The 12,632-nt window shown below is 40.5% G+C and overlaps 1 protein-coding gene across 1 annotated transcript in view; it reads left to right on the top strand.

Moving 5' to 3' along the window:
- The window catches only part of mfsd2al2 (major facilitator superfamily domain containing 2a-like 2), a 13,037-nt gene extending 2,347 nt beyond the window's left edge, over positions 1-10,690 (top strand). The window contains exons 5-14 of the mRNA XM_083975396.1: positions 951-1,029; positions 1,123-1,280; positions 2,582-2,672; positions 2,868-2,989; positions 4,128-4,211; positions 4,323-4,406; positions 4,499-4,611; positions 6,611-6,754; positions 8,038-8,205; positions 10,282-10,690. Coding sequence (XP_083831522.1) covers positions 951-1,029; positions 1,123-1,280; positions 2,582-2,672; positions 2,868-2,989; positions 4,128-4,211; positions 4,323-4,406; positions 4,499-4,611; positions 6,611-6,754; positions 8,038-8,205; positions 10,282-10,591 — 1,353 coding nt within the window. The 3' untranslated portion in view covers positions 10,592-10,690. The remainder of the gene's footprint in view (positions 1-950; positions 1,030-1,122; positions 1,281-2,581; positions 2,673-2,867; positions 2,990-4,127; positions 4,212-4,322; positions 4,407-4,498; positions 4,612-6,610; positions 6,755-8,037; positions 8,206-10,281) is intronic.
- The last annotated feature ends 1,942 nt before the right edge of the window (positions 10,691-12,632 follow it).

Raw genomic sequence — 12,632 nt, 5'->3', positions numbered from 1 at the left:
ACGATTGATTGCAAGGACTTGGTGGAGAAAAATTCTGGCCTTTCCCAAATAATTGAAAGCAAATGTGAAAAAAGCATGTGTAATCTTTTGCCTTCATGAAAAACATGACATTACTATGAAATTGAGTGTTATTTCTAGGCTATTTCTTGACATTATCACATAATTATCACAATTAGCTGCCTCACTGGCCTGTAAATTAAAGGGTTAACAAACCTTTTTACATTTTGTGTTAGTTTATATTTTTACTGTTGTTTTACTGCATTTTGCGAATCAAACCTGTGGCTCTTTGGCCCATTGCCTTAATCCCAATAGTTTTAAGAGTGCAGCTGCAGAGACTGCTTGCTGAAAAACTGCTCCCGACGGGAACGCGCATCACCGGTTTTACATGAATTTCCCTCTAAAACAACTCTGTCTGGTAACGTTGTGTTATTATCTCATAGTGTGGTGAATGTGCAGGTCACAACTTGTCCACCAGAGCGTCTTGGAGTTGTTGGATTGTGTATTTGATGAGTTTGATGAGGGAAACCAAGAAATCCCATGAGCCTCCGTAGCGTAGCTCTGAGCAGCTCATGGCTCTGCTCCGCTGTTCTAAAAACAGCTTGCACCGACAATTAAAGGTAACGAACCTATTGATAAGACTATAGCTCCATCAGGAGCTATAGTCAGGCTCCACCTGCAGAGGATACAACAGTAAAACACTGATTCAAGCTGTTTTGTATTTTTACGTCTCCAAAGGTTTTGAGTGACTCGGTTTCACACTGATGTTTTTCCCATTGTAATAGTTTCCTACTGTTTCCATGTCACTGTTGTTGCTGCCATTTCTGCTCCAAGCTGCGTCACACACACACACATACACACTCATGCAGTCGTGTCACTTTGTCATGTCGTCATGTTTTGTTTTTGTTTTTTTATTTTTTTGTTTTTACCCTGCATGTCGTCCCCATTAACAGTGCTACAACGTCCCCTACCTCTCACTCAACATGTTCCTGGGGGGCGACCGGAGCGACAGGGACTCGGCCACGGCCTACAGTAAGACCGGCTCGTCCTCCGTCCAGCTCCGAGGCCAAGTCTCACTCCATCTCATCACTCTGTCTCTGTCTCTCTGTCTCTCTGTCTGTCCAGGAGTAACCGTGGAGATGGCGGCCATGGTGCTGGCCTCGGTCGTCCAGGGTCGAGCCATGGCCGTGTACAACACAGAGAGGCAGGCGATGTGTGTGAACCAGAGCGAGGAAACGGCTCAGAGCACCTTGTCGCCGCAGACTGCAGCTCTCCAGGAAACGGTAGAAATGAAACGTCACTTTAAATATTAAAGTGAAGCGCTCGGTCGCTCCCTCGCTCACTGTGGCTGCGGTTACTCTACTTGATATTTCTACAGAGCTCAAGCTGCATTACTTTGCTTTTGTACTCACAGAGTCCCAGGGAGATCGTGTTTCCCTGTAATTTACTGCTCTTAGCACAGCAATGGGTTGTTTTTGTGTGTGTGTGTGTGTTCTCAGCACAGTTATTATTACACAACAACAGCACTGAGGGGAAACAGTGGATTTAATGGAATTAGACATGTGTTTGCAAAACGACAAACCATTAGTTTAAATGGTGTAGACAACAAAGATCAGTTATGTTTTTTTTTTTAAACATTTGTACAACTTTTTCTTTCCAAATATTAGATTAAAGTCGATGTTTAGCTCTTAGTTCGGCCATTAGCTTAGAGACAAACAGTGAGAAACCAAGAATCCATTCCCATTTCTTCAGAGAAAGGCAATTAGATGACACACAGACATAAGACGACACCACAAAGAGAAACAAAACCACAAGAAAGAGACAAAAACTACAAGACAGAGACATGAAACAATTACAAAGAGACAAAAACTGTAAGAAATAGACATAAAAAAACCACAAAGAGACACAAAACAACTACAAAGAAACATAAAACAACCACAAAGAGACACAACACCACAAGAAAGAGACAAAAACTACAAGATAGAGACATGAAACAATTACAAAGAGACAAAAAACTATAAGAAATAGACATAAAACAACCACAAAGAGACATAAAATAACCAAAAGGGACACAAAACCACAAGAAAGAGACAAAAACTACAAGACCACAAAGAGACACATATGGTCCTGCACTGGTTCGGCATCAATAGGTCGCCAATGCTGGATGCTATTGAGCAAAAATGCTAATTTTAACATTATTTACATAATGAAATGTATTAAGAATTCAAAAAATCTACATATATGAGGAGGGTTAAAATGAAATAAAGAGGTGTATCTGACAGAGCATGTGTAGCACTATCATAACAACCACAAAGAGACACAAACCTATAAGAAAGAGACATAAAACAAGTACAAAGAGACACAAAACTACAAGAAAGAGACACAAAAACCAGCACAGAGAGGTGTGCATCATCCACCAAGGAACACAAACCAACAATAAAGAGAAAACCTACACAGCGTCTGTCACCGTTTTATCTCAGATGCCTGAGTTTTTGTTTGACGGACAGATATCGGTCAAATAACAAATATTATGTGTGTGTGTGTTTTATCTGTAAAGCTGTAACGTGTGTCTTGGTGCCTGCAGAGACGAGCCTTCATGATCTCCTCTCTGGTCCTGGGCGCCGTGTTTTTCCTCTGCATGCTGGTTCAGTTCTTCGGGGTGAAGGAGCAGCCGGGTGAGTCACAACAAACATCCCATAATAATCAAATACCAGAGATTTCTACCAACGCAACAACAACAACAACAGACTGTAACCTGACTGTGTTTTCTTCTGCCTGTTGCTGTATGTCGCCTCCAGCTGAAGCAGTGCATCCTGTGTATGAAGTGGTATTACACAACAACCTTGTGTCTGGTGTTTTATCCCCTGCAGCCCCCGTCTGCTCCGCGGACAGAGTGCGGCCCCCCCTCCCCACCTCGCTGAAGATGCTGATATGTCACATTCCTTACCAGAGGCTGGTGCTCGGCTTTGTGTTCGGGATTCTTGCAGTGCAGGTACAGTCTGAGCTGAGAGAGGCCGAGCTGCTTTTACACCATCACCACTGTTTATATGTTTATATACGTAAATATGGGCGTTTTTGCTCAATAGCTTCCAGGTCATGTGACCTATTGACCCCAAACCAGTGCAGGACCATATGTGTCTCTTTGTGGTTGTGTAATGTCTTTTTCTCATAGTTTTTGTTTCTTTGTATTTGTTTCATGTCTCTGTCTTGTAGTTTTTGTCTCTTTCTTGTGGTTTTGTGTCTCTTTGTGGTTGTTTAATGTCTATTTCTTATAGTTTTTGTCTCTTTGTATTTGTTTTGTGTCTCTGTCTTGTAGTTTTTGTCTCGTTCTTGTGGGTTTGTGTCTCTTTGTGGTTGTTTAATGTCTATTTCTTATAGTTTTTGTCTCTTTCTCATGGTTTTTGTCTCTTTGTAATTGTTTCATGTCTCTGTCTTGTAGTTTGTGTCTCTTTCTTGTGGTGTTGTGTCTCTTTGTGGTTGTTTTATGTCTATTTCTTATAGTTTTTGTCTCTTTGTAATTGTTTTGTGTCTCTGTCTTGCAGTTTTTGTCTCTTTGTAATTGTTTTGTGTCTCTTTCTTGTAGTTTTTGTCTCTTTCTTGTTGTGTTGTGTCTCTTTGCGGTTGTTTTGTGTCTCTTTCTTGTGGTTTTGTGTCTCTTTGTGGTTGTTTTATGTCTATTTCTTATAGTTTTTCTCTCTTTGTTTTTGGTTTGTGTCTCTGTCCTGTAGTTTTTGTCTCTTTCTTGTGTCTCTTTGTGGTTGTTTTATGTCTGTTTCTTATCGTTTTTGTCTCTTTGTATTTGTTTTGTATCTCTGTCTTGTAGTTTTTGTCTCTTTCTTGTGGTTTTGTGTCTCTTTGTGGTTGTTTTATGTCTCTTTCTTGTGGTTTTGTTTCTCTTTGTGGTGTCGTCTTATGTCTGTGTGTCATCTAATTGTCTTTCCCTGAAGAAATGATAACAAGAATGGATTCTTGGTTTCTTCACTGCTCCTAGTTTGAATGTGCAATATTATCACACCTGGTGCAACATGGTGTCTTTTCATTTTCAAGTGCTTTGCAGAGTTGGGTATTTTTCATTACCTGTGTTTTTCATAGTTTTTTTTTGTTTCTCGTCTTTCTTTCTTTTTTCTCAGACAGCCTTTAGCAATTTTGCTCTGTTCTCTAGTCACGCAGCTGGTTTGGGCGCTCACTTCCCATATCTGGTGATGGCTGTGATGGTGAGATACAAACTGACCACAATCACACAACTACACGACTTTCCCAGTAACTTTCTAAGGATTTAACTGAGAAATAAAATGTTTTTGTTTTTGTTTTATTATGTCCACCAGGTTTCCAGCTCAGTAGCAATTCCTCTGTGGCAACTTGTTCTTCTGCGAATAGGAAAAAGAGCGTCAATTATTGTCGGACTATCAGTAAGTACAGCTCACATCTGTGTCCACTAATCTGAGTGATACGAGTCGGGTCCGTTTCCCTCTTTAACATGTGAGGCCTCCGTCTCTGTCAGATGTTCATCCCTGCGCTGATCTTCATTGGCTGTTTCCCCAGTAACCTCCCAGTCTTCATGTGTATGTGCATAATGACAGGAATCGGCATAGGCGCTTTATTCTTGCTACCGTGGTGAGTCACACACACACACACACACACACACACACACACACACACACACACACACACACACACACACACACACACACACACACACACACACACACACACACACACACACACACACACACACACACACACACACACACACACACACACACACACACTCCCTGCTAGGACACAAAGTTCCCGGTCCTTTCCGAGGCCGCTGTCACATCTCATCAGAGTCGGAGCTGAATGTGCACATGAATCATTCACATTGCCTCTACCTGACCTGACCTGCATGGCCGCCGCCATCGCTGAATATTCAGGCATCAGTGAGTTTTGTCGACTGGTCAGTTCTCCTCATCTGAACTGACGTGTGGTTTTGTCCGAGCTGCCGGACACCCAGAACCAGGACCCAGTCTCAGACCTGTAACAGGACGGTCTGGACCTGAGGCAGCAGTTTTTTGCAGAACCAATATTTGCCGTTTATCATATTTCTTTTTTTCTTTACTTAAAGCAGAAGTAAGCAGAATATTTGTGTTAATATAAGTCTTAAATAGTTATATCTTCCGACAGCAATCACTTACATAGAGTGTTTGGACTGAAACACGGGTCTGTCAGTCACTCTGCTCTGCTGTAAGCCGAGGAGAAAACTTTCCTTGTATCCTACAACCTTTATCCAATGAGGAGAGAGAACGGCATAAAGGGGCGGTCCTCTCTGTGTGTGCAGCCAAGGGATGCGCGTGAATGTGGTGACGTAGGGACGAGGGCGGGGACTGCTAACTCCATCGGCTGACAGGAAGTTAACCAAAACCACCGGATCGCTTACTTCTGCTTTAAATACTCTTAACATTTGTCATACTACAGCCTTTACAATTAAATCAGTATTTAAAATAGTGTGTACATAAAGTGGTCATTCAGGTTGTGTGATGTCGGGTTGCGTCAGTGTGTTACCGGCAGTAGACTCGGATCAGTGTGCTGTCTGTTAAAGAGACGCAGCCTGGAGAAAAGGAAAAAAATATTTTTAAAAGTCTCATGTTTTTTATCTAATGGCCCCGTCCACAGCAGCAGGACATCGTCTGTATTATAAATGTCTGTATTTGAATTAACACTAAGACTTTTTATTGCTGGCAATGATGATCCCAATATAAAACAAATGACTTAAAGGGATAGTTCAACATTTTTGGCAAATTCACCCATTGCAATAATCCCTATAGTCATAGCAGTAGGTTCATTATCTTTAATTATCGGTGCATGTTGTTTTGAGATCAGCGGGGCAGAGACGTGAGCTGCTCAATGAACACAATGGAGGTGAACGGTCCAGGTCCCCTGTCTCATCAACTCATCAAATACACAATCCAACAACTCCACAACGCTCTGGTGGACAAGTTGTGACCACGCTATGAGATAATCATGTATACAGTAATTATGTAACATTACGACGCACGAAGCAAATACTCTGAATTACTTGCGCTTTTGAAATCCCTCCGCCCAGCAGCTGTGTCTGGAAAGCTGCATTTGCCTCAAAAACGACTCTGTCTCGTAATGTTACATGATTATCTCATAGCGTGGTGAATGTGCAGGTCACAACTTGTCCACCAGAGCGTTGTGGAGTTGTTGGATTGTGTATTTGATGAGTTTGATGAGGGACAGGCGACCTGTACCGTTCACCTCCATTGTGTTCACTCACTGAGCACAAGATAATTGAAGGTAATGAACCAACTCCTATGACTATAGGGATTGTGGCGATGGGCGAATTTGCCAAAATGTTGAACTATCCCTTTAAAGGTGACATGTGATATGCCAGTATATGTTGCAGACATGAGTCAGGCCTGAGGTCAGTCGCAATCATCAAGAGACAGACCAACAGACAAAAAAATATTTGTTGTCAAAATGTTTCATGTCTCTCTCAGTGTGTGTGTGTGTGTGTGTGTGTGTGTGTTGCCTATGCAGGAGGCCTGGGGATGGGGAGGGCAGGCAGGGGGCATTTTACATAACTTCCTCCTAATCCGCCCCGCGCCCACAGGTCCATGCTCCCAGACGTGGTGGACGACTTTGCCAAGAGACATCCGTCCTGCAGGGACATGGAGCCCCTGTTCTTCTCCTGCTACGCCTTCTGCAACAAGATGGCGGCGGGGATCGCCACTGGCATCTCCACCTTGACGTTACAGTGGGTCAATCAATCCTCACACTCACTCACTTCATGTGTTGATCTGTCTCACATTCTGTTCTCTCAGTACGGTGGGGATTTTATGCAAAACAAGCCGGTACAATCTGAATAACAAATCATTGCAAACGCTGTATTCTTGTTTCCATATCTGACTTATTGTGTTGAAATATGGGGGAACACAGACAGAAGCAACCAGGCAATATGCAATATGCAATATGCAAAAGAGAGCAATAAGAATTGTGAACAATGCAAGATATCATGAACACACCAATGCACTATTTATAAAATCACAGACACTGAAATTTAGGGATTTAGTAGAGTTCAAAAACACTCAAATTTTGTATAAAGCACAACATGAATTACTTTCTAGCAATATACAGAAACAAATCTGAAAAGCATGTGCGTATCTGTCTATGGGGTGAATCTGTGAAATAAGTTACCTGACGAGATCAAAGAAAGTAAAAAATCTTGTGCAATTAAAAAGAAAGAAAAAAAGTTTAAAAACATCATTATGGAGAGGTGAAGGTATGTGGTCATGATTTATGGGACAAATGCTTGAAATTTGCTGTATATGTGTATGTATTTATGTATGTATATGTACTGTATTTACATGTATGATTTAAAGGTTTAAAGGGATAGTTCAACATTTTGGCAAATTGGCAGTAGGTTCATTACCTTTAATTGTCGGTGCAAGCTATTTTTAGAACGGCGGAGCAGAGCCGCGAGCTGCTCAGAGCTACGCTACGGAGGCTCATGGGATTTCTTGGTTTCCCTCATCAAACTCATCAAATACACAATCCAACAACTCCACAACGCTCTGGTGGACCAGTTGTGACCTGCACATTCACCACGCTATGAGATAATAACAGAACGTTACCAGACAGAGTTTTTTTCGAGGTAAATTCATGCAAAACCGCTGCTACGTGTTCCCGTCGGGGCAGTTTTTCAGCAAGCAGTCTCTGTATTTCCCTCTAAAACAACTCACAAGGTCACAACTTGTCCACCAGAGCGTTTTGGAGTTGTTGTATTGTGTATTTGATGAGTCTGATGAGGGAAACCAAGAAATCCCATGAGCCTCCGTAGCGTAGCTCTGAGCAGCTCACGGCTCTGCTCTGCCGTTCTAAAAATAGCTTGCACCGACAATTAAAGGTAACAAACCTACTGCTATGACTATAGGGATTATAGCAATGGGCCAATTTGCCAAAATGTTGAACTATCCCTTTAAAGGTTAGGGCACCTTCAAACTCAAACTCAAACTCCTCGGTGGCGGCCGCTCTCTGCAGGTTTGTGGGCTATAGGCCGGGAGCGTGTCACCATGTTGACGCCGTGGTGACAGCGCTGATTGTGCTGTTCGTCCCGGTTCCCATCGCTCTGCTGCTCGTGGCCATCGGCTTCTTCTGGTTTTACCCCATCGATGAGAGGAAGCTCTACACATCAACCACCTCAGGCCGGTGAGTGGCTTTCTGTGGTGGAAGTGATGAAGTCATGAATAACTCATGACATATCAGCTGTAAAGTGACTATTATGAAGATTTCTACTTTAGATTTTACAGGTTGGTTTTTTTTACAGTGTTGCAAATGAAATACGAAATATGAAAATAATGTGAAGGCAGCAGACAACAGACAAAATTAGTGATTATCACAACTGAGCATTTGACAGCTTAAGAGAGATATTCCACCCTCAGTAGCAGGAGGAGACCAAAGCCACATGAGATGCAAGAAAGGTCGGTGAGTGTTTATACGAGAATGAATAAAGAGATGCATCTGTTTCAAAATAAAAGTTTACTAAAAGAAAATTTAACTACCTCCATCACATTCATCCTGTAAAAAAAAACCATGTCCCCCCTTTCTCATCGCAGCTGAACACTTTAGCTGTCAAAGACGTCATTTAAATACTCTTAAAGGAGCATTTTATATAGTTTTAAACATAGGCTATATAATAATATGGAAACACCCACTCCCCTAAACCTGCAAGAGCTCTTTGAACAGACAACACATTTGCTCTCGCTATTGTAAGAAATTTACTGTGTTTTTCTATTTATCGTGCGTTGCCGGCTACTGTCTGCAACCACTATGATTTTATTTATTTATTTATTGTGGGTTAGGCAGCAATTTCTCCCTTTTGTTTCCAAACCAAATCTCTCCCAAGGGAGACACATAGAGAAACCCGTCCTGAAATAGACAATGTCAGAAAACATCTTCTTCAGTTTGACCACACAGCCTCCGAAAATACACAGAACACCCAACGTACTGTGTATTGTATAGAAATTGCACTTGTTTCTCAACGCTGTTAACTTTGAAGAGCCACAAAACACAGAACAAAGAGTGTGTTTCAGCTGAGTTCATCAATTTTTAGTGCTGTGCTGATATTTCTTTTGTCTTTCTTTCTTTCTTTTTATGCATTTCATACCAATTGCTATAAGCTAAACATGGGATGTAAGAATAGTTGGAAAATATACTTATTCATCTTTCATGTAACTGTGAGGACATCAATACGGCTCTCATCATGTCTGTAGGTTAAAATGAAAGAAGAGGTGAAACTGGTTTTCTAAATAACATTTTATATCCTGTTCACAAAATACACAAGATACACAATGTTAATTTGTTAGATTTTAGGAGGTCGACAGGGTTAATTGTGCTAAAATAAGCAAATCATCAAAGTATTGATCTTCTCATCCTACACTCGACAGGCAAACAAAACACTCACACTTCCAAAAAGACAGAAATTCCTTGAAGGATTTTTTATTATCAAAGTTAAACCAGCTCAAAACCTGAAAATAGCTGCACCACTGTGACAGCTCAGCTCAATAAGCACAAAGTAACATATGCGAAAACTGTTGCCACTATTTCATGACTCGCCTATGTAGTCTCATTAAAGGGATAGTTCAACATTTTGGCAAATTGGCCCATTGCCATAATCCCTATAGTCATAGCAGTAGGTTTGTTACCTTTAATTGTCGGTGCAAGCTATTTTTAGAACGGCGGAGCAGAGCCGTGAGCTGCTCAGAGCTACGCTACGGAGGCTCATGGGATTTCTTGGTTTCCCTCATCAAACTCATCAAATACACAATCCAACAACTCCAAAACGCTCTGGTGGACAAGTTGTGATCTGCACATTCACCACGCTATGAGATAATAACAGAACGTTACCACACAGAGTTGTTTTAGAGGGAAATTCAGAGACTGCTTGATGAAAAACTGCCCCCGACGGGAACATGCATCAGCGGTTTTGCATGAATTTACCTCTAAAACAACTCTGTCTCATAACATTACATCATTAACGAATTATTAACGAACCTACTGCTAAGACTGTAGGGATTATGGCAATGGACCAATTTACCAAAATGTTGAACTATCCCTTTAAAGTTCACACAACATCTGTCCAGTGATAAACACATTCATTATTTTCACAGGGCAGTTTTTACAGTATATACAACAAACTTATCAGGTTATAATAACACACTGTATGGGCATGTTTTAATGATGTGTTTATAAAACAGTGTTTTTTTTTCTTTACTCTTCATCCAGGCCAGAGGATACAGCACCACCATCATCATCATCATCATCATCATCACCCCCATCAGACCTGAGAGAAGCTGTAGAGCAGCCGACAGAGCAGCAGCAGCCCCACGCTGACAATGTGGCATCAGATTCACATAAAAACACAAAGAGCCGTGATGAGAAACGCTCAGTGAAGTCCGACAGAACCAGACGTCTTCCTGCAGGACGAAGCGGATCTAAACCTCAGAGTCGTTCAGGAGGAACTGGTCGGGGCAGAAACGTTCCCGTGTCTCTTTCTAGCAGGTCGGATGTGAAGCATAAAGTTTCCTGGGTGTAGTAGTCAAAGAAAGAGACATTTAGGGGAATGGGCCTTTTTGCACAGAGTTTGACTCCTCACACATACATATCTGTAAATGTGAAGCTGGTTAGTTCACAGTTCGGCTCTAATGTAGATTACATTTACCAGTAGGCCGACAATACGGATGCATATTTGCTAAACTGATACAAGAGTGATATTGATGTTCTCAAAGAATCTGGTGCTGAAAATGAGCTTTTAATCGCTTTAACTCGACTGGATCTTTTCCAGTTGTTCTGTTTTTTTGTTTGTTTTTGTTTTTGTTGCCAAATGTTTGTTTTGGAAAGGAAGACGTTACTGTCATTTTGTTTTTGGGTCGACAGATGAATGATAATGTTGTTATTGAACTACTCCATGTGGAAATAAACAGCTAAAAGGTTTTGGTTTTACAAACAAAAGAGATGGTTTATCATTTTGTTTCAGTTTCATTTCCCCTTTGACCAAACAACCAGACAAACAAAAAAAGATTTATTGGCAGGTCAAAGCAAACAAGTAATCACTAAACATAATTTTTCCGTATGTTGTGTTATGGTGCTGTGCTGTTTATTATGATGAATAGAAACTCATTTTGATAATGAAAAATGCTGTCTAGTATTTTTTCTATTCAAAAACAAATAAAAGCTGAAATATTTTGCATTTATGTATCTAATTTATTTTCAGTAGGCCTACATATTTATTTACACATAGTATGTTTTTTTTTGTAATCCGTGGATGCTCAATAATATCAGTTTATTAATTTAAATTTTTTTTTTTACACCAGTTCACGAGATCTTTGGCTCAGGAGTGTACATTACATGTAACATTGTGTTGTTTAGACATGTGAGACTGAGTGTACTGTAGGTAAAACACAGGTGTAACCACTGATAATGATGATTGCTGTGTGTAGTCTACTCTGTACTGGAGATGCCACAGCAGTGAGTCAGCCGGCACATTTGGCTCAGAAAGTTATTTTTTTCTATTCATTACACCTGTGTCTTTCATGCTGGGACATGTCAAAACTGTCTGGGAGTGGAGTCTGTTGATTGGCTCATTCATGGGTGAGAGAACACAAAGGGCCCCCGGGCACAGACATGTCGGCCCTGGACCCCTCCCATCCTATACCACACAGGATATTTATAAACACCGTGTTTTTGAGCTTGTTTTACATCTTATTGGCATCTACTAGACCTATATAGTCTCCAAGACCGTGACCAAACCAATGTGAGACAATTTTCAAGACCATTACTGTACTGAGTGCTAGTAGGCTACTCATAATAGTCATGTGGCTTGATATTTACATTATTCCTCAGCTAAAAATAATATAAAATCATATAAAATTGAAACAAAGTCTAGATTGAAGAGAAGAACACAGCACACAACCTGCTGAAGTCTTTCTCACTTGGTGCAAACAAGTTGTTCAGATGATTACACACAAGCATACTTTTTTAAGAACAATTTTAATCATCTTAAAGTGATCTAATTACCTTTCCCCCCCAAAAAAATTAAGTGTTCAAAAAGCTGTCATCAAAGCAAAAGGTGGCTATTTAAAAAAATCTTATAAATAAAACATATTGTGCTTTTTTTTTTTTTTTTTTTGTTTCTACATAATCCCTTATGAGTTCCTTCATAGTTCTGATGAGTCCAGTATGAATCCACAATGTAGAAAATAGTAGAAAGAAAAACATTGAATGAGAAGGACTGTGTTTGAATGTGTGATGAGAATAAGAGAGAGTAGGCTATGTGCTGTTCATCTAAACTCTATTGTACATTTCATGATTTGGCGCTCTTGTTCCCTGCTTTTGCTAGTTTACTCTGTCTATTTTTTTTTTTTAAATATTATTATATATCAGATCATATCACTTTTATTCAACGATCTTAATAGGCTATTCTATTCTGTCTGTCTCTTACCTGCCTACAGGTGGAAATAGCTTACGGTATTTGCAAATGTTGCTACAACCTGGCTCAAGGCATCGATCTTCTCTTGTCTTACAAGATTAATGTTTTTGTGCATTGTCCCTGTTTTAACCCTTTAAATAAATAAATT

This window comes from Trachurus trachurus (genome assembly GCF_905171665.1).
Source record: "Trachurus trachurus genome assembly, chromosome: 7".
Taxonomy (NCBI): Eukaryota; Metazoa; Chordata; class Actinopteri; order Carangiformes; family Carangidae; genus Trachurus; species Trachurus trachurus.
This window is presented reverse-complemented; position numbering and strand designations above follow the sequence as displayed.